At 48.3% G+C, this 25,696-nt stretch overlaps 1 protein-coding gene across 5 annotated transcripts in view; it reads left to right on the forward strand.

The window, feature by feature from the left end:
* Positions 1-2,153: 2,153 nt before the first annotated feature.
* ppp1r9ala (protein phosphatase 1 regulatory subunit 9A-like A) overlaps positions 2,154-25,696 on the forward strand; it is a 28,223-nt gene continuing 4,680 nt past the window's right edge. For 3 of the 5 annotated variants that reach the window (XM_084478778.1, XM_084478774.1, XM_084478777.1), the window contains exons 1-16: positions 2,154-2,292; positions 2,768-4,838; positions 18,197-18,329; positions 18,800-18,920; positions 19,257-19,361; positions 20,110-20,242; positions 20,882-21,061; positions 21,211-21,264; positions 21,535-21,764; positions 22,331-22,427; positions 22,648-22,777; positions 23,478-23,629; positions 23,871-24,189; positions 24,620-24,677; positions 24,798-24,869; positions 25,143-25,338. In XM_084478778.1, the coding sequence (XP_084334904.1) occupies positions 2,934-4,838; positions 18,197-18,329; positions 18,800-18,920; positions 19,257-19,361; positions 20,110-20,242; positions 20,882-21,061; positions 21,211-21,264; positions 21,535-21,764; positions 22,331-22,427; positions 22,648-22,777; positions 23,478-23,629; positions 23,871-24,189; positions 24,620-24,677; positions 24,798-24,869; positions 25,143-25,338 (3,885 nt within the window). In that variant the 5' untranslated portion in view covers positions 2,154-2,292; positions 2,768-2,933. The remainder of the gene's footprint in view (positions 2,293-2,767; positions 4,839-18,196; positions 18,330-18,799; positions 18,921-19,256; positions 19,362-20,109; positions 20,243-20,881; positions 21,062-21,210; positions 21,265-21,534; positions 21,765-22,330; positions 22,428-22,647; positions 22,778-23,477; positions 23,630-23,870; positions 24,190-24,619; positions 24,678-24,797; positions 24,870-25,142; positions 25,339-25,696) is intronic. The other 2 variants (XM_084478776.1, XM_084478775.1) reach the window with 2 other exon arrangements.

Here is a 25,696-nt window from a genome sequence, read left to right on the forward strand (position 1 = left end):
TGTAGCCTGCATGGTGTTCAGTACACACAGTTGCTAGGGCCTAATCCACAGGCTCAGATGTAAACACCCACACATATGCCCCCTTATGTGCACACACTGCATAACGTAGAATGCAGAGTTTGGAAATCATGTTCTGTCACTGTTTGCCCTTTTGAACTGAATCTATTTTATCATTTTGAGATGGTTAAAATTCACTGTAACTGAATACATGCTCGGTTCTTTAAAAACCGGTTCACTTTGAACTATGCATGTTTATGGTTTTGATTATCATGTACTGCTGTCTCTCTCCCTAGCTCTGTGGTCCTATAGGCAGTCGGACAGGCAGGGGATTTAAATAAAACAAATGAACACCAAATAACACAGCATGGAGGTCCACAGAGCGTCTGTGAAGAGGCTCATAAAGGCCCACACATCAGATAGTCCCGTCTCGGATGGAATGTGAGGGCAGATAACTCTCAAGGAAATACCAAAGGATCTCCAGCACAGACACACAGACTGCCTCGATGATTCGGCTCAATGTTTCACAGTGTTTCACATACAAAAAAAAAGGTTTAACACTATTCCCCCCTGGACAACTATGGATAATAAGCAGTGGCAGTGGCAGTGGCAGATTACACATAGTTGTGCCAAGAAAATAAGCAAACATAGGTTTCTTATTTTTCATAAGAAAACTATGCAGTTCTAAAGTGCCTTGCTACCAAACAAACCAAATCCGCCAGGAAGGGAAGAGGAAATTTATCTATTGACGTGAAAAGTGCTTAATATTTCATGCTGGATGGAGTTAAATATTGAAACGGAATTACACTTGAGGCAAACGAGATTACAGAAAAAAAATAGCAACGCTCGACAAATATGGAGTGCTTGATAAATAGACCACCATCTGGTGAGGTCTCTGGCTGCCAGTCCGAGCTCTCATGTCTGATTCACTGTGACAACCTGAACCCCTTCTTCTCTTCACGTCATTTAAGGATCCTTTCGCTAAACGCTGCTCGACTGACACTTTATGAGCATACTTGTGCATACATGCGAGGATGGACAAAAGATGTGGATAAATGAAGAATCCCAGTCCAACCTGTTTTAGTAGTTAGACCATTGTTATCAACCTCCCCATTACACATACGGTTACAAACAAGGGCTCAAATAGAACCTCACAAATCCACTTGTATTGTCTGTGACTTGAATTCAGTTGGTTAATGAGATGGGGAGATATTTTTTAAAAAGTGGGGTTTCAGCCATGGTAATGTTATTAAACCCCTATTCATTTTTCAAGCGGGCTCATAATAAAACAACTTTGCAGATAAAAATATGTTTCTACAAAATCATGAATGATGTTGAATTGGCACCATGTATTGCCTATTGAAATGTTCCCTCAGATAACACTCCCAGAAGACTCTCCTTTGAAGGCAGTTTGGCAGGAAGATGGAGGATGGAAGTGAATTGCACTGTGGCTTTCGAATAATGTTTAGATATTTCAAGCTTTTGGCTTTATTGTCATGGAGACAGAAATACATCATGTGGAATCTCTTCTTTACAACCTTATCATTCTCTGTAGATGATCTTCGCTCTGTGGACATGTCTGATTTACAGAAGTATCCTGGTAATGTGTGTTATTTCAGGAATTGTAGCAACCCATCTAATCTACTTTCTGAGATTCATTACAAAGATTGAGCTAATTCAACCTTTACCAAAGTTTTTCCACCAGACATAATACAACTATGTCACAAAATACAAGTTATATTATACGGTTATAATATAATTATAATAAAATATTAATAATAATGCTTATCAACCACCTATCTCCTCAGTCACGTAATTTCATATTTTTCAATGCATATCTAAAATGTTAAAAGCATTTTTCTGAAGCACATAAATACTTTGTATTTTGGGTGTGACTTTTGAATTTTTCTGTAGAAGAAAGCGACACAGTCAGCTTTGATATCGTCAAAAACTTTAAATAAATGTATTTCCCACGAATCCCAAGCCATTTTACCTCTCCTCTCATGCGCTCCTGGGCCATGCTCGGAAAAAGGGGGCGGGGGGTCAATAACACAGCCCTGGAATGTGTGCGCGTCCCCGACATGTCGGATCCCGTGGGGGCGCGCCGGGCCATGAGTGCGCACGCATCGCGACAGGTCTGCAGTGTACAAGGAGGAGGCAGGGAAGCATTGGAGTCGGGAATGATGGCGGTGAAGAAGAAGGGACAACTTTTGTAGTGTACATTGGACGCCAAAAAGGACAATCGTTCGGTGCCCAGCACGATGAACCCAATAGGAGGTGAGAGGCTGGACAGTGGTGAGTACTTGTGCGCCTGGATACGCGCTTGGATACTGAAGTATTTCTATTAGAAGTGTGCGCGGTGTTTGAATGCGTGACAATGAGAAGAAGAACTGTATTGAACTGGTCCAGTAAGTTTGACTTTGTTCCGCTGTTGGCTCTGTGGATCATTATACTGCTCTGTTGTTATCCATAATCAAACACAGGCTGTAGTCTAAAGTGCGTTGTTTTCGGTGTGTAAAACAATTTGTATTGGCTTACCAGTCTAACTTTTTAAGTGTGGGACCTTTTGTTAGTTTGCGTGCAGTTTGTCGTGTGGCATTTAACCATTGATTAGACGAGGTAAACTAGACAAATCGAAGTCTAAGGTTTGTTTATTTTTGTGTGTGTGTGTGTGTGTGTGTGTGTGTGTGTGTGTGTGTGTGTGTGTGTGTGTGTGTGTGTGTGTGTGTGTGTGTGTGTGTGTGTGTGTGTGTGTGTGTGTGTGTTTTAGTTGAGACGACGCTCCGACGAGGCTCCGCCGGACCCGGTTTCGCATAAAGGAGGGAAAGAGCTTTACCAACAAATCGGGGAATACCAACATCACTTTAACTATATCCGCGGTTTAACTTTGACCGCGGGCACATCATCTCTGATTGGATTGGAAACTACATTGGAAAATGCTGAAAGCCGAGAGTAAAGGGGACAGGACGCTGCGGAGCGCGTCGCCCCATAGAAACGCATACAAATCGGACTTCCATGCCATCAAATGCAATTTCGATGGGACAAAGTCGGATGGCGCTACTAAGTCATATGCAAATGGATCAAGTGATACGAGGGAGGACTCGAGGGGGAGGCCTTTCGGCAATCGGGTGAACAAGATCAAGAACATATTCCTGCAGATGGATGGCCAACAAGAGCCTCAAGAAGTAGTCAAGACAACGTTAAAAACTGAGATTCCTCTGTCTCCCATATCCCCAACTAAAGCGCAGTTTCCTGTGGGCACACAAAAAACAAATTACAGCAACGCGACAAGCCCAGAACCATCACACAACTTAGATAAAGCACCCAAGGGAGAAGATGTGGAGATTGACAAAGTGGCACTGGCGCAGAAGTTCTCCTCCACCAGAAAGCTATTTGAAAGAGGACTCAAAGACCCGCCCGCCACCGAGAAGTCCACGACCAGGAGTGTGACCCGAGTGTCCCTGGGCAGCGTTCCCGATGATGGAAAAGCTTCAAGGAGAGTATCGGAGAGCAGCCTCAAACCAGAGCAGACCTCCACGCCAGCGAGCAAACATCACTCCGATGAGAAGGTGGAGGCGGAGGGGAAGGGGAAGCTTGCGGCCCGAGCTTCGCTGAATGCCGGACCCATCTCCAGACGCCTGGACAGCTACATGGGCAGCAACGACGGTGGTGATGACTCCACCAGAACCAGCGCTAAAGCCTGCACGGTAGTGGCGCCCCCCGCTGGGAAAGAACCAACCAACGTCCACTCTTCGCCAGTCAGCGACACCCCTAACAAGTGCACATCCCCGAGTGCCAACGTGGTGACCAAAGTCACGTCCCCCGTGGTCACGGCGACCCTCAAAACAACCTTAACGTCCACAACCGCAGCCAGCAGACCCAGCTCTGTGACAACAGAGTCCATGCACAAGTCCGTGTCCCCAGAGCAGACCTCGCTACCCGGGTCAGGCTACAAGCTCTCCTCCAGGGATGGCGTCGGAGGATCCCCTGCTAGGGGGGACGTCCTCCAAGGCTGGACCCCCGCCCTGCCCTCCAGAGACCAGAAGCAGAACTCCACGCCGTCGGCCACCAGCAGCTCCCAAGGCCCCATAACCAAGCGGTCGGACGGCGGGGTCGGGGGGGGACCTGCGGGACCGAGCCCCCCCAGGGACAAGCCCCCCGGTACCGCACACCTGCCCGGGTCCAGGGGCGTGGTGCGGGCGGAGCTGGTGGTGGTCCAGGCTGAGTCGTCAGACAGTGAAGGAAACGATGATGAAGATAGCGTGTTTGTGGAGGTGACTGCGCCGCAGAGTCCGAGAGCCTTCGTCACCGTCAACGCCGTCACTCACTCTGTGTCGGCTGATCACCTCGGCCGTGGCCCCGGGGGGCCCGCCACTGCCATGAGGGAGGAGGGGAAGGAGATGCGACCCTCACTGGAGGAAGCAGATATCAGGAGGGTGTCGGCGGAAGAGGAGCAGGAGAAGAAGGTTTCAGAGGAGCTGAGGGGAGAGGCTTCGAGGCAGAGGGCGGAAGAGGAGCATGAGGTAGAGGGCGAACAGGAAGAGGAACTTGTGGAGGAGGAAGACGAGGGGGGTGAGGAAGAGGGCGAACAGGAAGAGCAGGGGGGGCAGCGGGGCGAGGGCCGGGTCTCTCCTGGGGTGTACGGGATCGAGAACGCGGCGTTTGATGACGACAGGGATGTAGACCAAGTCCTCAGGGAAGATCCAGAGGAGGAGGAAGAGTACAGAGAAGAAGGACATCAAGGGGAATATGAGGATTACTATGAAGAGGCTCCTGGCCTGTCTGACGAGGACGAACCACCACTTCGGAGGAAAATCCAGTTCTCCACCAATCCCATACTGGTAAGTGGCTGGTGTCTTGTTTGTTTGCGGCTTTGAAGTAATTGTGGCTTCCTGATAAACAGAGATTGCACCAGTGACTGTAAAATACCATGGTACAGCAAGTCATTAGGCAACCCTGTGTGCTCTTTGGGATGTTCTTAATGACTGCTTTCGTCAACAATGATTGTGTCATAACAACTGCTTTGCTCTCGTCTCACCTGTAGTGTCATGTTTTTCAAATCCCAAATCGTAGGGTAGCTGACCTTTTAGACAGCGTCTGTGGAAGCTGTCCTTCCAGTATATTACCAATAGAGGGAAACATATTTAGGGGCCTGTAGATGTTGTTTTCATGGCACAAGGGTGATGACTTAAGCCGAGGATAAAGCTTTTTGACTGTACTCTGCTGTAAAGAAACAGGGCCAGGTGAGCAAGTGAGCACACACGACAGAATGGCTTTAACTGGCTCCCAGCTTGGCTTAAGTATTAAGTAATAGGATGCCAACCTGCATCAGCCCTTCTTCTATATATAGTCTTGTTGGCATTGTTGACATGAACATACAGTCAGCCCATCAACATGGTTTTGTGATGGGTGAAGGGGGTTCTTGTGGGACCAGAGGGTGATGGGTGCTGCCTCCTGTTATCACAGAAGATCTAATCAACATTCGTACATCAGTGGAAAACAAGACTAATCCCTGCAGTCCGTTCCCCAACACATGTTGATCCAGGCCCTAAAACAGGCTGTTATCTCAGGGTGTGGGGCCGCCTCCCGCCCTGTTACGGGGCCTGGCAGGGGGTCCTGGGTCAGGGGTCACAAGGATGGCCGACTTGGATGGGGGGGGGGGGGGGGGGGGGACACAAATAACAACAACAGTTGGCTGGCTGTTAGTTTGAGGGGGCAGAGATACACACCCAGTGCTGTGCTTCACAGCTTCCTGTAGGCCTGCGTTCCCCATGTGTGTACATCATGAACAGATCAGCAAAGGCAACCAAAGGGTAATGATGTAGGATGGTAAATGGACTGCATTTATTTAGCGCTTTTCTCACCAGTGGCCACTCAAAGCGCTTTACAATATTGCTTCACATTCACACACACATTCACAAACCGACGGTGGTGACAACCATGCAAGGCAACAGCCAGCTCCTCGGGGGGAGTTCGGGTGAGGCGTCTTGCTCAGGGACACCTCAAAACTAGCTGGGGATCGAACCAGCAAACTTCTGGTGACCAGTCAACCCGCTCTACCTCCTGAGCCACATGCCTCCCCCAGGATCAGGTATAGGGTTAGGTATAATGTAAAGAAACATTCCTGCTGTGGAAAACACGATGACACTGTGTTTCCGTTCAATGGGGTGGAGGTCAAAGTATAGGCCTTGGGCTGATTCTCGCTACGTGATACACTGTGATTAATAATCAAGGATCAGATATCGGTGCAAAGTGCTAAAGATACACGGACTCCATTGAGTTTCTGAAGTCCCCTGCAGGGACAGCGCGGGTTCACCTACATCGTGGCCTCCCAGGGGCACTGAGGCTCTTTTTAATGAGCTGTTCCTGATGAAAGAGAACGAGAGAGGGGGCATGGACTCTCTGTTCCAGATGGGGAGGATAGGAGGAGGATAAAAGGGGAAACCTTTTAACCAAGCCGGTTTCAAAGCGCCGGGCCAACCTGTAAAGCGCAAGTTAACATATAAATACACAACAGCTGAAAGAGCCAGAGAGAGAAAAACATCTTTGTGACAACGACGACCAGAGCCTTGAACCCATGGCGCGGTGGTGGGGGGTGGTGGTAGGTGCATTAGTCCGGGGCTCCCCGGGATAGGGGAGGAATCAACCCAGGCCCGGGCGACAAAGGAGTCCAGCCGTGCCCATTTCTGTGCAGCCTGCTAGTCTGAGCCGGCGCTGTGCTCCAGCTCTCTTGAGTCCCGGGGAAGAGGAAGTGCTTTGTGCCCGGGCCTCCAGCAGGATCAGAAGCCGCAGTAACCCGAGTCTGGACATGGGAACGGTTCCATCATGTGGAGAGAAAGTCCTCATTGTAAACCACAGGAGACATCAATTCTCAACGGGCATTAGCCTTATCGGGGTTGAATGGCTGGAATGGGTTGACCGATGGACAGAGTTGGTGGGAGTGGGAGGTACGCTGGGTGGGTGGGTGGACTGGTTTCCCCCCCGGTACCACAGGGCATAATGGCAGGGCTGTCTCCCCCAAGGTAGCTGGCATGCTAGGACGTCGGGGTGGTCACACATCTGGTATCTTCTTTATCAGTGATTTAGGATTCATCTCAATGAGATTATAATATTTATGATTGTAGTAAGTGCCTAAGTAAGTTTTGAGGTATTTTTTTTTAAGTGACCTAGATTGTTTTATAGGCCTACTTTATTTGAGCCTATAAAATAATTATGCTTAAGCTTGTTATCATGGTGGCGTCGCAAAAGGATTTCCACAGCCAGATAGATACTGTAGGATGTCTAAAGATCTCTTGTTATTGATCTACAGCATAGCCCGCGCTTTACCCTATAGCTGTGGAGGAAAACCTGCACTATATTGTGGGTTTTTTCTACAGGCGTGGTCTGGAGAGGAGAAAAAACAGAAAAATAGTGGCGTGATGCTTCAAATATGTCCACACTGTAAACCACACGCGTCTTGTGCACACACAGCATTCCGTGCCTGCAGGAATTCACCGCTCACCTTGGCTCACACAGTCCCACCCAAGCCTAGAATTAGAGCTCACCTGGAACGCTGTTACTGTGTGTGTGTGTGTGTGTGTGTGTGTGTGTGTGTGTGTGTGTGTGTGTGTGTGTGTGTGTGTGTGTGTGTGTGTGTGTGTGTGTGTGTGTGTGTGTGTGTGTGTGTGTGTGTGTGTGTGTGTGTGGAGGTTTGACACATGTGTACTTTACTTCCATTGAACCAGTTCATTGTGACAAAAGGAAAAAAAGAAAATGGCAGAATCCAACAGGATCTACACCTGCTGCTGTGCCCCGCCCCCACGAGGCTTGTGACAGGAAGTGCCAGCGTTTACTCGTCTGAGTCAGGCAAACACAGACATTGCCCCTTCCCAAGTGACACGTAACCGGATGTGTTAATGACCACGGGAGAGTTTATTGCGAGTGAGAGACTGCATGTCTTATTTTTTTGTGCTTGCTGAAGCGGATAAAAGGAAGCATTTAATGATCTCTGTGACGTTACTGCAAAAGTATGCTCTCCAATCCTCCTGAATCTTACAGCTCCCATGACAATCGCTTTGAGTTTAGAAAATTAGTGCACGCTGCACACGGCTTGCAGTGGAAACTGTTTGGTTCCTTGTTAAATGGCGGGGATTTGGTTTCAATGCCGTTCCCACTGGTTGAAGTGCTGCCTCCACAAACTTCATTACTCCAATATGTTGTATAATCTCGGATCCTAATCCTTTGTTGTCTGTTGTCTCCTATCTGACTCTCTCTCTCCCCCTCCTTCACTTTTTCCCCGTTTCCTGTAAATCCTGGAAAGCAGAAGTGCATCCATCAGGTTCTGGTTCAGGGTTGGAAAAGGTTTTGGTTGCCTTTGCTCTGCCGCTGCCAAACAGGTCTGCGGCCGGCCCGTGCAGCCCTCCCCTTGGATTGTTATGCTTTCCATTTCCTATCGGAGCTGAAACTATAGCAGTGAGAGGAATGCGTCTGCCCAAGCCCCGCCCCCCTCTCTCTGCCCCCCGATCCCTCTCTTTCTCGGTCCCCCCTCAGGCCCTCCCCAGCCAGCTAGCCCAAAGAGAGGCCCCAGCAGAATCTGGGCTCCCTCCAGACACCTGGATGAGATAGGAAGGCGGAGGGAGAGAGGGAGGAAGAGGGAGAAAGGGGGTGTCTCTGGATCACTGGCATAGAATACTAATGCTCAGTCTGCTCAATGCTGGGGTTCTAAACAACTTGGCACAGGGAGGGTTTTGTTTCAGGGGGGTGGGGCTGACTGCGATGATGGACCCGCTTCGTTCTTCGGTGGACGGGGTTGCTTTGCTCTTCTCGGTCCCGGGATCGTTCTTTGTTCATTGGCTTGTTGGCGCGGAAACAACAAAGGCTTTCTAGGTCGCCTGGCAAACACACAACTTGCCAAACCTGTCTGCATTCGCCCCTTATTGGGTTTCCGATTACACGACCGAATTCCACTCCTTTCTCTCAAGTTCACACCGGTAAACGCCACACAAAAGGTTTTCTTCTAGGTTTCCTCCACTGATCTGTCCTGTGTTCGATATAGGCCTTGTGCGTGACAGGGTTGGAAAGGGACGTTTGTTTCCCCCTATAAACTAAAATTATTGTATGATGTACATCCTGGCACTTAAAATTTCTACGTGGCATTGTGTAGCGTCTAATCCTAGCTATCTTGGTTGTACACAGATAATGGCTTAACCTAGCAATTGTAAGTGCTTGGCACTTGGTTCTATGTATGTTCGATATATCGTTTCTCTTTCTTATGACAAATGTACTTATTGTGAGTCATTTTTCTGCTAAATGCACTAAATGTAAATATAACTAGAACTACATGGTCCAGTCAGTGTAAAGTACATGCTCTGTACTACAAGAGAAACGAGGAGCGGTTGGGTTTGGAGCGGTGCGATGGTGGAGGATTCCAATCCCTTGAGCTGACCACTATGGGGCACCGTGCATGATGAGCTCTGTCATGGAGCGGTGGTCTCCCAGGCCTTGGTCTGCAGCCAGGGGCCTCCACTGGCTCAGCTTGCTGCTGCTGCTGCTGACTCAGTTCCCACACTGGTGTTTCTGGGAGGCTTGCAGAAAACAGGGATTGGGTCTTCTTGGGTGTGTGTGTGTGTGTGTGTGTGTGTGTGTGTGTGTGTGTGTGTGTGTGTGTGTGTGTGTGTGTGTGTGTGTGTGTGTGTGTGTGTGTGTGTGTGTGTGTGTGTGTGTGTGTGTGTGTGTGTGTGCGCACATGACTAATGTGGCAGATGGCAGATGAAAGCTGGTCATGGGATCAAAGATGATACCATTGGAGGTTTTTACAAATGCATGAGACGCACACAGAAAACAACCACAGTGAGCCCTCTGCTCACTGAAATTCACTTTGTGCCGAGGTATACATGTAGGAAAATGGGCTTGTCTTGTCAAAAGGACTGTTTACATGATACTGACATTGTTCAGAATAGTCCATGGCCACGGGAAAGTGAATCCCCTCCATGTTGACATTGGAGTCAACACTTTATCAGGCCTCATCATGTTATGATAATGCAAGTAGAGGGGTTTAGGTAGTGGGTTGGTTGTTTGCCAATCGAGAGTGTTCAGCTATGCAGGAAGCCCTTGGCTTTACCTTTGGAAGTCAGAGCTGTGATCTTTCATTGTAAGTGTGGCCTATCTGATCCAGAGCAAACAGTGCGGTGGTTCTATGTTCTTATGTTTGGAAGCTGTTGTTACGGAGGAAAGGGGGAGGAATCGGTTGGGTTGATTGAGGCAAGGGGAATCTGTGAAAAGCATTCCTGCCTTTCACCACAGAGCAGCAGTCGTTACTGTGATAATTTTCTCCTTAATGTCTTTTGTCTTTGCGATCTCCTGTGGAGACCAGGTCAAAAGACGAAAGTCTCCCCGATATTCATGCATGCTTTTGTCTGGAAACAAATGACTGGATTCTCCCACTCACCAGACCTTGCTGACCTTATTTACAGGACGCCGTTCTCTTTATGCCCTATCATGGATTTCGACCACGGTCTGCATACATGAGACAGACTGCCAGGGGTGGCAACAGACCACCCCTGGCATGTAAAGACCGTCAGGAAGTCTACAATCATTACATCATATCCACTCACTGCAAAGGGTCTAAAGTTAACCTTTCTAATCCTACACCCCCCCCTCTTACAAACATTACATCATACCCACTCACTGCAAAGGGTCTAAAGTTAACCTTTATAATTCTATCGCCCCCCCTCCACCTTTTCAATGATTATTACATCATACCCACTCACTGCAAAGGGTCTAAAGTTAACCTTTATAATTCTATCGCCCCCCCCCTTTGTGATTACATCATATCCACCCACAGCAAAGAGTCTAAAGTTAAACTTTCTAATCCTATATCCCCCCTCCACCTTTTCAATGATTATTACATCATACCCACTCACTGCAAAGGGTCTAAAGTTGACCTTTCTAATCCTACAACCCCCGCACCCCATGCTCGCCACCTCGCTGCGAACACAACATCTGTCAGCGCGGATGTTTAAACCTCTCCCATCGCCCCCTGTTTACACTATCCCACCCAAAGGGTTCACATTGGGGTCACAGCCGGGGCCCTCCTTCCATCATTAGACCACCAGGGGTCCATCTCTGTTCTTCATCCAATCCTCAACACTGGTGCACGCTCATCGGGTCGTTAACCACTAGGGTTGGGTACCGAGAACAACATGGTCGGTTCTACCCGGACCGAATGACTACATTTCTTTCGGTGCCTCGTTTCGGTGCCGCAACAATCCTCTCGCCCTCTTGTGGTCGGAGAAAATGCACATGATGGCTGGACATCATGGCTGCCCAGCTGCAGCCATCATGTCCAAAGTAAAACACTCTAAAATATGGCTTTAGTTTACTAAAACAAAAAATAAACAGCACATGCATGTGCAATAGAACTATTTTGTATAAGGGGGGAAATACCTCCAATTTGATGAAACACTTAGTGTTTGGAATAACGCCGTTTAAAATAATTTTTATTTATTTTTTTTTAAATTTTTTTTTTTCAGTAAAGGGGTAATCAAACTAATTACTGTTCATAGTAATGATAACGCCGTTATCATTACTGAACGTTAAGTGGGGTGCGCTACTATGAATTGATTGAATAAACTGTAATCCGAAAGCACCCCTGGCTCCACACTAGTGGTGGCTCGTTCGCAAACGAATCAGTTCGAACGAACAACTCTTTAAAACGAACGAACCGACCTGATTCACCGCTCTCGTTCGTCCTCGTTCGTCTCGTTCGTTCTCCGAGACTCGACTCCCAGCTCCACCCACTAGTCGCTGAGTCGCGCTGAGTCGCGAGTCGCCGTTCGTTCACTGACTGTGTTTAGCGGTGAAGACTCGAGGACTGAGAAGTCACGAGAGTCAGCCGGGCAACAACATTCCGATTCCGAACATGAAGCACTCCTCAGCTAAAAGGAACTTAGTTAATGTTGTGTTGATTGTTGACCGTTTGCACCATTGTGCATTCGTGATTCGTTTGAGAATGAGAATGAGGGAGGAGCTGAGTCTGACCGACTCGGCTGAGAACTGTGCATTCGCGATTCGTTTGAACGAGAACGAGGGAGGAGCCGAGTCTGACCGAGTGACTAAGAATCATGATTCACCGCTACCGGAAATGCGAGCGAACGAATGAACGACTCTTCTTGGCGAACTGACCGACGCAAACTGATTCATTCAAACGAATCATTAAAGGCCAATGTGCAGGTTTTTTTTTTTTTCTGGCAGTTTTCTAGTTGGTAATAAACATTTAAACAATTATCCATTGTATTTGATGTTGTAGGGTATCACAAAAAAGAAATATAATAAGGAAAAGTAGGTGATATGTTAGCGGTTTGCTAACAGGTTAGCGATGATTCTTATTTCTCCCACAATGCATTGCATGACGTCACATGAGGTACTCCGCTTTGGGACGACAGCCGAAAACCCGCCTTGATATCTTTGAGAGAGACGAGTAGCAGCTAGTGAGAGAGTGACAGTGTCAGATTATATAAGTAAATATATAGATAGAGATAGCCTAGATATATATATAGATAGATAGATAGATAGAATAACAACATAACATGACGTGTGGTTTGAGAACGTTTTAGACTCAATCAATATGAAGTCGAGGGGAGACGAAGCTCTGTTCGTTTGTATCTTTTATTTACGTGACCATATTTTTATTTTATGTAAAAAAAAAAAAAAAAAAAAGGAATCAGTTCTCTTCTTTTTGGGAATCAGTTCTCGTCGTTCACCTTCGGGATTCTTTCGTTCTGACCGAATCGTTCGCGAATCGCCCATGCCTAATGAACATACTCGTGCCTGCTGGCTTGAAGGGGACCATGATCCTGCCTGAAATATAAGTATGCTACTGTGTTTCCCACAGACCAGGTAGCAACTGCTTGCAACTGCTGCTAGCAACTTGCGACGCAACTGCTTGCAACTCGCAACTCCTTGCGACGAGACGGGCTGAGACGTTCTAAAAACGGGGCAGTTCACACTGCTGCACCGGGCGGCGATTAGTTTTATTTTGGTTGAGAGTAGGCTAGAGTTGCTGTGTTTCGCCATTCTCCACTACTTCTGCATTGTAGTAATTCACTGGAGCTTAGTTTGTTTAGATCCCGCTAGTTGGATACATTGCATTCTTTCGTAGTGGCGACTTCTCGACTGCAAGGGAAGCTCGGCTTCACCTAAAATTTCGAAAATTAAATGGTCAGATATATACTGTTGTGTTAACATTTCATTGATTAAAAATGCGTTAGAACACGTCCATCTCGAAGACGAGTCCGTTCAGAATCAGCTGCTTATCGCAGGTCGACTGACTCGATTTCCTTCTCATACACTTATGTGTTTAATTTGCGTGTGTTTAGACAGATGGGCGCGCACCAAGCATCACCCGCATTCATTCTATTAAATACTCACTCGCGGTAAAACAGTTTTCTCACGATCAAATACTCTTCAATCCTAAGTAATGGGCTTGTACACGATGTCTGGGTCAAGAACATATGTTCGCTGTATGGTGTTTGCAGATGCATTGATTTAAAAGTACAACTTACCGTTGTATGAGCTGTTCTTTCCCAAATAATTTAACCAATCATTTACTCTAAAACTAGATTTTGTTTTGGAAGCCTGGAATATACTTTGCTCGAATGTATTATTATTATTTTAACGCATGGCATAGCCTACTATACTTCATTCATGTTCATTCATGCAGCCCTATGGAAAAAAAATGTTTCCACAATCCACACGCTATTTCTATGCAGTTTCACACGTATGAATAATCTTTGACATCATAATATTTAACATGCAAGTGTAGCGGTGCCTGGTTGCTGCGGGGGAAGATCAGCTTTGCGCCGGGTGCAAACTAGCAACGACACATGCGTCGGTGTAGAAAGTCAATTGCGCCGGGCGCAAGATAGGGCCCTTCTTCTTTTTGGCGCACATGGCTAATTTGCATACGCGCACAGGGCTGTCGGAATGGGAACTTGTCGTACTGGCAGCATTTCGGGGGCGCGATTACGGGCTGGCGGAGTTACATTTAAAAATCGCGTTCAAGTAAAAATAATAAGAAAAGCGTATTCAATTTGTGGCGCTCGTTGTTCAATCTGTGGCGCAGCGCCACACATTGGCCTATGTGTGGGAAACACTGATGCTATCTTTAGCACAAACGGATTCAGGCAGCATATGCCTCAAATCCAGGATGCTCAGTTAGGCACGTTACATCTGCATCTTACATCGGGGTAAGCTCCTCGACCAGCGACCAAAACGCGCTCACCTCCCTACAACACAATCTCTCCACCACAGTTTCCATGGGACGACACCGCCCACACAGACACCTGCCAAACACAGCGACAAAGACACGCTTACTACTCTCTCCCTGTCCCGGTAAGCGGTACCCTGACGGTGTCAATGACAATCAATCACGAGGAAAACTAGTTAGCACTATCAAAAATAATCACACTGAAGACATGACCAGCCTACTTGGCTTCGGTTACGTTTGCAAACAACATTTTCACCGGAGAAAGAGGTAAAAGCTTAGAAATAAAGCCAACGACATAATCACTGTCACTAGATATAAAGAAAACGTTGACTTTCACTCGATGCTATTCACTGACAGTAAAAAAAAAAAAGTTGTTATTGTATGCACTGCTGTTCATAGACTACTAGCTCCAGCGCTCCTTGCTGCGTTTCTAAATAGCTCACCAGGACACTTCACCAACTCTCCAGTCATTCTCCTCTGACCATGCATTTATTTGTCTTTGACGGCCATCGGCTCTCGGTATTTCCTCATTCGCCCTCTCACGTCTAACCGGTTCGAAATATCATAAATGTTAACTGTGGGTCTTGCCACCTCTTCCCATTGAGCCTCTTCCTCATCCCAGTTAGACGGCATAGTGCTCTAGTAGCAGCTTCAAGGCTGAGGCTACCTTCCACCACGACTACCTCATGTGACGTCATCGCCGAGCGCGTAAAAAAATAACCGTTACTAACCAAAAACTACAAAAACTGGACTTTAACACCATTTTGGAGACATTTCTAACTTTATATACATATCTTGAGTGCTTTATGTACCCATTAATCGAAACTTCCGGTTAACCTGCAACATGGGCTTTAAATCCACCACTACTCCACACACAAACTGCTAGGAGACCGGGTGGGTTAACAACGAGATAAGCGATTATGATTGGCTAAGGCAGAGTCATGTTTCATGGTAGCCAATCGGGGCCAGTGTTTTTACACACAAGCCAGGCCACGCGCAGTAGCGCACCACACACACACCAAACAGATTCGAAGAAGCAGCAGAGCCAGAGACGGCGAGTCCGGAGCAATCCGATGAAAAGTTGGCATTGTCAAGGTGGAGATATAAGCACTCAGTGTTTCACACACATAGGCCAATGTGTGGCGCTGCGCCACTGATTGAACAACGAGCGCCACAAATTGATTCCGCTTTTCTTATTTATTTTTACTTGAATTTTTAAATGTAACTCCGCCAGCCCGTAATCGCCCCCCCACCTGTCAACAATTCCACCCGCGGTTATAACGTAAGCATTATAAGCAGTGGCGGTTTTAGGCACGGGCGAAAAACGAGACGCGAGAAAGAAAATGATCCGCGCATTTGATCCCCCCCCCCCGTCAACAACTCCGCCAGCCGGTAGCCGCGCCTCGCCCCCCCCCCCCCATAACAAATCCGCCACACATTCCTTCCTGGTCTGTGGGAAACACTGAGCACTACTTCAAATTCATTTTTTTTTTTTACAGTAACGCAAATAGTTACCTTTTCAAAGAATCAGTGTTGGCGTGGCATTTCTATAAAAAAAAATATAAAAGTATCGATTTCGGAACCGTTTAGGAACCGGCATCGGTTTACAGGAATCGAAATAGAACCGGAATCGAAATATTTCAAACGATACCCAACCCTATTATTCCAGTGTTGCCAGCCCCAGCTTGGAGGCAACAAACAAAATCAAGCCAAACTATTTTGAAACAAAAAAGACAAAACAGATGAACATCTTAAAATGTCTTCCCACTCATGTGAGACATGACATAATCCTGCAGGTGCAACACAGGACTACAGTGTAGGAGTGGTCACTTTCTGGTGCAGTGACTCTTCTAAAAGAGAGATCCGTCAGTGAAGAAGACACAGCGCCATTGATCCGAAAGCCCAGCCCTTGCACGGCAAGCTGCGAGAGTCTCACCACGGGAACACTGACGCTACTGTACACATGAGGCCCTCCGCTGCAGAGCTTGTCATTCGGATGTAATAACACACTGACCCGGTCCGCCCTGGCAGCCGGCGCACCCTTTAATAATGGCAGGATTCACTCATAAAATCAGAGGTTGATGATTGACCACGGCCACGAGTTTCATATTTTCGCCGCTTTAATGAAGTCTGTCCACAATGATAGTCAGAGCTGGGTTTGTTGTGGTGGTATCGGCCCTGCTGTTATTTAACATTTATCTTTCTTATAGGTTCCATGGAATGTTTTGGTTGGGTCGCTAGCAGTGATAAATAAGGCAAAAGTGGTAGAAATGCTGAAAGTTGATACATGAGGCTTTGCAGGTTTTGGTTCAAAATTGATTTTGGGAACTTGCTAAATCGTAGATGAGGTCAAAACAAAAGAGTCAGGAATAACAGGGAAACCACAGGGTGTAGTCTTGAATATCCACAGCGAACCATGCAGCAGAATATTATCCATGTATGGAAATACTTTGTCTACCTCAATGAGGTCATTCTCTCTTCATGAAGAGAGAGAAAGAATGTATACTTTCTGTCTTTGTTATGCCAGGAGACAGCTCTGCATTAACCTGCATTAACCAGCGTTGATCGTTCACAGACTAGAGTCCATTTCAGTTCTGGACTGTCTCCGTCTCTCAGGGAGTGTTGATGGTGGCAGTCCATGAAATAATCGTTCAAGATCTTTTATTATTTTCATTTAAAAAAATGATTGCGGAAACCTCAGGCGGGCGTGCCGTCCTTGAAGAGAATGGTGGTGCTGGGCAGCAGAACCGCTGACCTGGGTTCGAATAATACTGACTGAGTTGCATGAAAGAGTTTTGAAAAGATATGACATCCCTACGACCCTGCTTCACAATTTCACACACTCCGAAAGAATGCGTCTGCAAACATACGCAGACATGGTTATTTATTTATTTGGAGACTTTTCTTCTCCTTGGTGATCCACGATGATTCACACCCGTCATTTCAGAGCCTGCAGGCCCTGTGTTGCTCTGGCCAGCTGTTGGCCTACTTCTTCTGCCTGCTGTGAGGTGAGATGTTGTAGTCAAAGGCCATCCAGGAGGATGGGGTCTGTGGATTTCCTCCAGTGCTCAGGCCTGGCCTGTCAGCCTCTCAGCGCACTGCTTTGGAGGCACCCCATTAAACGCTGCATTTCACGTTCATGTTTTGACATTCCTCGGCTCCAACACCTGTACAGCATTTTGTTTCGTTTTTGGTGTCAAAAGCGGAGCACAAATCTTAACCTTGGAATCAAAAGTACACGGCTTAGATCATTGATGTGGGTCGAAGTAGTGATGAAAGAGATGAATGGTCTGCTGGTGGTTTTCTGAAGGAGTACCAGAGAAGAGTAAAGCATCTTGAAAGGCATCAGATTCCTAACGATCAGGGAACCATGGAGAGGAGAGAAATGCTGCAGTTCAGTGAACTCTTGAGACTTGGAGGTACAGATAACAGATCAGATTTTCATTCGATAGTTGTCTGTTCAGCGACTACTGCTGAACCATGTGGTCCACTTTGCATTCCTCCATAGTGATACTACCCAACACTAAGGAATGTGTCCTTCCATCTCTATTACTACTCCATTTCTTCCTTGGGACCCGAGCAAGGCATGGAACAATTTAATGATGATCGCCTTTATAATTAAAAACACTTGTATGCATCGCATGCATGAAACAGAGTGGGCTTAGCTCAGGAGGTGTGGTGGAGCGGGTTGACTTGACTTGCAACCAGAAGGTTGCTAGTTCGGTCCACGGCTCCTCCTAGCGGAGTGTCGAGGTGTCCCTGAGCAAGGCACCGCACCCTAACTGCTCCCGACGAACTGGCTGTCGCCTTGCATGGTGGACACTGCCGTTGGTGTGTGAATGGTTGTTTGGATTAAAAGTGTTGCTTTGGATAAAAGCGTCTGCTAAATGCCCTGAATGTAAATGTGAATGGAAACCGATTTCAATGCATGCACTTTCAATTCTTCGTCGGCAGATCTTCAACACTTACTCCAACGAGGATTACGACCGGCGTAACGATGACGTGGACCCGGTGGCCGCCTCGGCCGAGTACGAGCTGGAGAAGAGGGTGGAGAAGATGGACGTCTTCCCTGTGGAGATCGAGAAGGGTACGTCTGCCGAGATGCCACCGTAGTGCAAGGCATCCATTCCAACAATGTCATGACCTTTCATAGCCATAGGCAACGAGGGTCTAAGGTTTTGCTTTAACATTTGTTTCCATGTACAGGAGTTATTTTCAAATAACTCAATACAAGCTTGTCGGTCATTGGGTGATTCCTTTGTTGGTGCAGGTTGACCCGGTTCTGGGGTCGGCTTAGCTCAGGAGGTAGAGCGGGTTGACTTGTAGCCAGAAGGTTGCTAGTTCGATCCCCGGCTCCTCCTAGCTCAGTGTCGAAGTGTCCCTGAGCAAGGCTCCTCACCCTCACTCTGCTGCCGACGAGCTGGCTGTCGCCTTGCATGGCTGACACTGCTATTGGTGTGTGAATGTGTATGAATAGTTGTAAGTTGCTTGGGATAAAAGCATCTGATAAACGCCCTAAATGTAAATGGTTCTCTGTGGTTCCACCCTCTTTCTCAGGAGAAAACGGGCTTGGCATCAGCATCATAGGAATGGGTGTCGGAGCTGACCAGGGGCTGGAGAAGCTGGGCATCTTTGTGAAGACCATCACAGAGCAGGGAGCGGCTGAACGGGACGGGAGGTGAGCCACTACCACAACTAACGCACATCGCACTACTGCTGTTTAGAATGATTGTATTCCCTGCTGAAACCACATTCTTCAATGGCAGCAGATGCGATGCATAACCACGGTTTGTATGTATGCAGGGCTTTTGGCTTATCTCTCCCCGGGCTCCGAGAGAGACAGCCTTCAAAACAAGCAACTGTATTTTTAAACCTTCTGAAGCAGCAAAAGACAACAGTCAGACTGTTGGTTTCCCAGGGAGAGGCATCCTCTGTGGTGTTTCCCAGCTGGCTGATGCCTCCCGTATTACAATTACGTTGTTTTGAAACATCTCTCTTTCCTGCCTCTCTCCAGGATCCAAGTGAATGACCAGATAGTGGAGGTGGACGGGACCAGTCTGGTGGGGGTCACTCAGCTCTTTGCGGCCACGGTCCTCAAGAACACACAAGGCACCGTGGGGTGAGATCATAGTCTATACCTGTCTCTCTCTTGTTCACAACCCACATTGATCTTTTGGACCTGTTTGTGAAGCCATTGTGGAAGAGACTAAAATGTAGTCCCTCTGTGGTGGTTGGATGGTAAAAAACTAACTGCCACCATCCTAGGTCTCGCTCTGAAATCCTGAGTTGTTGTCGTTGAGTTTCGGCCATTTGGAATATTGTGAAGCAGTAATTCAATTCACGCCCTCAATGTGCCAAATATGGTTTGTTTCCACTGCTGCGCTCAAGCAATTATGGCTCCCGTAGCAGGAAATCTACAGCTTCATTCCAGTCGCGTGTAATTCAATGGGTGTACACATTCTTTCCAGTCTATGGCAGGACACCACCAATGATTACACAGCACAAGATTAGATAAGATTCAGATTGGACCGAAGTATCCCACAGTTCTGCTTACCAATTTAGAGATGCATAGTTATAGTGATACGTGATACATTAATAATAATAATAATATTTAATATTACACCACATCCTGAGAGTGAATGGCCCGTTTGTTACTTAACTGAGACGGAGGTCGGGCTGACTAATCGTGGCCCATGTGAATGATTGACCGTAGGCAAATGAAACCAACACAGTGGCACAGTGCACCGGGCAGGCTCTTTCATATGGTCACTGCTGGCTGGCAAAGCGAGCTGCAGACCTCTCGTCGTCCCTGCCGCGTCTTCATTGGAACACGGCCTTCACTAACGCAACGCGTCCCTACACACCAGGTTCTTGATAGGCCGGGAGAAGGCGGGAACGCAGAGCGAGGTGGCCCGCCTGATCAGTGAGACCCTGGAGCAGGAGAAGCATCAGCTGCACCAGCAGCACCTGGAGGACACATATGAGCAGTCCACAGAGGAGGTGAGTCCACAGGTCGGGCCCCTGGGCCCCCGGGCTCCCAGGCCCCCAGGCACCTAGGCCTCTGTGAACCTAGGCCCCTGGGCTCATAGGCCCTTAACTAGCTTTCTCATTGAATCCCATGGCTGTCCATCCAGGAACTGAAGCAGTTTGTTGTAGGCCAGGCAGTCAGTCTAAACACTGGTGGTGGGTGTGGGTTTGACCACAGCCTCACTGACGGAGACGGTGACATTTTCTGGCTTAAAAAGCAAAACCTCAAGAACAAGCCTTTGTTAATGTTCCACTGTGAGCAGGGAGAGCTTGATGGAACAATTCAGTATGAGCAAATTACAAAATATGTTGAGCCATGGGTAGTTAACAATTGGCTAACAGGCTTCCAAAAGTGGACAGAATGTATGGGGTGATTATGGCCAATGATTGGGGTCAAGAGAGCATCCGTCCAAATCCATGGACCAGTATCCCCGGCCTGCTGGGGCTCCCTGCTGGCCAATCCTCTTATCATGTGTGCATATGATCAGCGGAGTGCCGACCACATGTGAACTTTATCCTGCGGGGAGAGCGTTGTTGACTCACGCTGAGCCTGGCGAGGGGTGTGGCGAGGGAGCCGTTCCCTAACGGGGGGTGATGTCATCATGGTTCCAGGAGGAGCACTACGAGGAGGAAGAGCCCGTAGAGGAGGAGGAGGAGGAGGAGGAGGAGGAGATCCTGGGCTCCAGCTTCTGCGTGGGGAGGAACGCGGAGTTGCTGGAGCTTCCTGACAGCGAGGCGTCATTCCTGCCCGGCAACATGGATTCCTCTCAGATGGCCTTCAGGTTCAAGGAGGTATGACTTCAATGCTTCCGTTGTGTTTTGATTCGTAGCCATTGTTTTATCAATCATTTACTCTTGGGAGGGGGGGGGAGCTAGCCACAGATTGTTTGATTGGGTTGTGTGTTAATGATTGATATTTCTGTCCCCACCTTCTACATCAGCTCCAACTTAAACATGGCATGGTCATGACTGAAGTAAACCAACTAAAAGAGCAGGTATGATATAAAATAAGTTCTCTAAGCATGATCATCAATGACTGGTGTGTGTGTGTGAGTGAGAGATGTGCGTGAGTGAGAGATGTGCGTGAGTGAGAGATGGGAGTGAGTGAGTGAGTGAGAGATTGGAGTGATTGAGTGAGAGAGAGATCGGAGTGAGTGAGTGAGAGATTGGAGAGAGTGAGAGATCGGAGTGAGTGAGTGAGGGATGTGAGTGAGTGATCGATCAACTCCTAACAGCAAGCCGTTTCTTACCATCCACCAATTTAGCTAAGCGAGTCCGAGGAGGACCGATCACTGTGGAGCGAGCGAGAGGCGGCGCTGGTGCAGAAGATCGAGCAGAACAATGAGAAGATCCTGCAGCTGGAGGGCTACTGGCTGGAGGCCCAGGGTCTGTGCAAGACGGTCAACGAGCACCTGGCCGACAGCCAGAGCCAGCACGACGCCCTTGACAAGAAGTACAACAAAGCCAAGAAGCTGCTCAAGGACTACCAGCAGAAGTGAGTGGTCGTGTTGTGATTGAGACGGCAGTGGTGTGGTCATCACAGGCTTTTGCTTTCACTTTGACTTTCGTGGAGTGAGTCACACCCTTCCCACAGATGGAGACGGGAAGTGTTTCAGGTGACACATCGAGGGCCGGCATGACGGAAACCTTTATTTGTTTAATCACGACGCACATAGGATTGGACTTGTTCCAATAGAACTGGGACTACATTTTGGAATGTCAGCTTTACTCACGTTGTTTTAACTGTGCTGTTGTCTCGTACTTGTGTTGTTTTAACTGTGCTGTTCTCGCACTAACGTCGCTTGAACTTACATAATAATATTTACATTATATGTGGGGAGCAGTGATGGTGGTCAGGGGGAAATGGGTCAAGAGCTGTACTTCAAGTAGCGTTCTTAGCGGGTCAAAACACTTGACCTTGGTCAAGCTCATTTACAGCACGTCCCTGGAGACCAATTAACCTAACCCCTCAACGGAGACGTTCTGCAACTCATTTGTCTTGTGGAAGAGCAGCCAAGGGCCACGATGTGAACCGCATTCCCCCTTTGTGTCCTCTTCCAGGGAGATCGACTTTGTGAAGAAGGAGGAAGAGATGAAGAAGGCTCTGGAAGAGAAGGAAGCGTGGTACAGAGAGCAGATGGAGAGCCTTCAGGAGAGGGTACGATAAAGAACCTCAACTAATCGAAACCCCCTCACACCCCTCTTACGCACTTATTGTATGTTGTACTGTACTGAAAGTGATATATTGTTTCTCTTTCTTCTGACACATGTACTTATTGTAAGTGGATAAAAGCGTCTGCTAAACGCCCTAAATGTAAATGAGAATGAGGACCCTAAAATGAGAGTCGGGGGTGGTTCGGTTCTGCTCGGTTCCACAGCTAGCGGCGCTGGAGGCCAGAGGGAAGCCGGCGGACCCCGCGGAGGCCCAGCTGAGCGCCGACCTGGCAGGAGAGGCCGGGCTCTGCAGCCAAGGCACCGCCACCAGTTCGCAATCTGTCGACTCGCTAGGTAGCTGGCCGCACCTTCAGAGAGGCACCGGCCCCCTGAACGTCGTGTTTCCTTTGCAGATATGTGTGGATCGTTGTCCACACATATCTCCATCCTCATCCTCATCGGGACAAATTCGAATTTGTGCAGCAGTACACATAGTCACGTCATTGGACCACTTCAACGTCCGTAAAACACAAAGCCCCCTAGGTCTAGGCTGGCGGCATGTGGCTCAGGAGGTAGAGCGGGTCGGCTGGTAACCGGAAGGTTGCTAGTTCGATCCCCGGCTCCTCCTAACTGAGTGTCGATTTTTCCCTGATCAAGACACCTCACCCTAACTGCTCCCGACGAGCTGGCTGTCGCCTTGCATGGTGGACATAGCCGTCGGTGTGTGAATGTGTGCAATGTGCACGAATGGGTGAATGTGAGGCAGTATTGTAAAGCGCTTTCAGTGGCCACTAGTTAGAAAAGCGCGGTATAAATGCAGTCCATTTATCATTTAGACCCCCAGACTGCATTATTTCACCACATATTACATATTCCCCTGTCCCACCCCCATGAAGGGAAGGTCTCCACTCAGTGTGTGTGTGTGTGTGTGTGTGTGTGTGTGTGTGTGTGTGTGTGTGTGTGTGTGTGTGTGTGTGTGTGTGTGTGTGTGTGTGTGTGTGTGTGTGTGTGTGTGTGTGTGTGTGTGTGTGTGCGCGTGTGCGCATTCTGACAGGGACGGACTGGACCGAGATGGTCCCCGAGACGGAGCGGCTGGACACCAGCGCGCACCGCGCCCGCGGCCTGCTGGCCCAGAAGGCCAAGCGGCAGCCGCCGTCGCGTTGCAAGCTGAAGGAGAGCCTGGCCGTGACATCACGCCACTCGCCGGTCAGTCCACCCACCGCCTCCACTTTCTTCTTCTTCAGTTTCTGCTTCTCTTTGAGTCGTGTCACATTTTCAGTGGAGTTTTCCTGGATTGCTCCCCGGCTTTCCGTTCCACACGTGGAGCCTCAGCTGCTGGGTTTTTTCCACTCTGCAGAGCCTCCTCCTCCTCCAATGAGGATTACATTAACAACCGCCTGGAACTGTTTGTACCGTGTCTATGAAATGACATCGCATTTTCCTACAGGACAGCGAGGAGGATGAGGAGCAGGAGGAGGAGGAGGAGGGGGGGGAGGAGGAGGAGGAGGAGGAGGAGCCCCCCAGGAGGAGGAGGTCCATACAGGAGAGCCTGTCGCTGCCTGTGCCCGTGGGTCACCCCGGCAACGGGCAGAGGGAGGAGCCAGGGGACCGGAACAAGGCAGAGCTCTCCAGTAGCCCCTCCCACAGGGACAGCATGGAGAGCGGGGGGAGTCCCTCTCTGTCGCCCCCCTCGCCACACTCCCCCTCCGGGTTCCCGCGCAACGTGAAAAAGCGGGAGTCCAAAGGCAAGGGAAAGGAGGTCAAAGGTGAGAGGAGGCCGGCAGGTCTGGGCCTGAGGTTGACCACCGACTTTGTTGGGATTCGACAGGAACCTCCAATACGTTATTACAACGTACACGTTATAGATACCATATGTATTGCGTTTCTGCAAATATTGTGATACGATATAGCGGTTTCTTATTTATCTTTTGTGATGTTTAACATTGGGGCTCGGTTCTGCAGTTCAATGTTTGTATTTTAAATGAACATCGAGCAGTGCAGTGCAGTGGATGCAAGTTGACTTTAGGTCAATGCACTTTAGCACCCGCTACAGGACGGTACCGGTAATGCGTTTCCACTAAGATAATGTAGAGGTTTCTGGTTAAAAAAGAAAGTTAACGCAATAGTATTGAGTTGAGTCAATCATCAACTATTCAGTGATGACTAATCAGTGATTGTGTTATTCTTGTGTACCAGAAGATTTGAACGAGAGCTCTGCGGCAGCCAAACCAAAAAGACGGTTTCCGGACTTTGGGTGAGATCCTGAGTTTGGTTCTTTGTCACTGTTGCTCCAAATTCACATGAATGTATATTCTTTATTTTTCCTTCTTTAATGTCAATGCTAAGGCTAATGTCAATGCTAATGCTCCCACAGGGGCCTGCGGAAGTCTGGTGGGAAGGGGAAGAAACACGATAAGGAGGCGATGAGAGCGTCTATGGGGAGCAGGTGAGCCATCGCATCTTCATGACTGAGGGACTTAAAGTCACAATAATCACAAGCACAACTCAAATGTACTCATCGTACATTATTGGATTCAATTAAATCAAAAAAGTGTATTCATTCATTCATCACTGGCATGTGTATGCTCATGTTTACAAACGTCTTTCTTGGCGTCCTAATATCCTTTTTAATGGTGTTTTCATTCATTCATTCATTCAGTTGTGGCCTTTTCCTGTGACTAACTACCTCTGACCCCTGCGTCTCCTGCCCTCCTCCCAGGGGTTCGGCGGACCTCCTGGAGCAGTCCGGGGGGACCATCTCCCCCGCCGAGTCCATGTCCTCCATCCCCACCTGCATGCCCTTCTCCTGGTTCGGCGACAAGGAGCGGGACAAGGAGCCGTCCTCGTCCAGCAGTAGCCTGCCCTACACTGCCACCGAGACCAGCAGCGAGCAGAGCCAGGAGCGCAGGAACAAGGTATGCGCCGCAGGCCGGACCACGCCCCTGAACCCGGGGCCCTGAAACCGGGGCCTGTACCACGTCCTGAATCGGAAGGACACGCGTTATACTGCGCACTTAAAGTGGGGTCAGCTCGTTCACGTGCGTGTCACGGTGGAACTCTGTTCAAACGGGACGACGTCGATGACCGTCTGAACGGATTGAATTCATTACTAGGGAACAATCACAAAGTTCTGGAGTTAATTTCATGGATTCAATTCATGGAGTCATTAACTCATAGTCTCAGTTGATCGATTTAAATCGATTAATCCTTTAACCCTGTCAAATAAATACGTTGGATTAATTTGCCGACAGCCACGTTAAAGCAGCCTAGCCA

Source organism: Micromesistius poutassou (genome assembly GCF_964030765.1).
Source record: "Micromesistius poutassou genome assembly, chromosome: 14".
Classification (NCBI taxonomy): domain Eukaryota; kingdom Metazoa; phylum Chordata; class Actinopteri; order Gadiformes; family Gadidae; genus Micromesistius; species Micromesistius poutassou.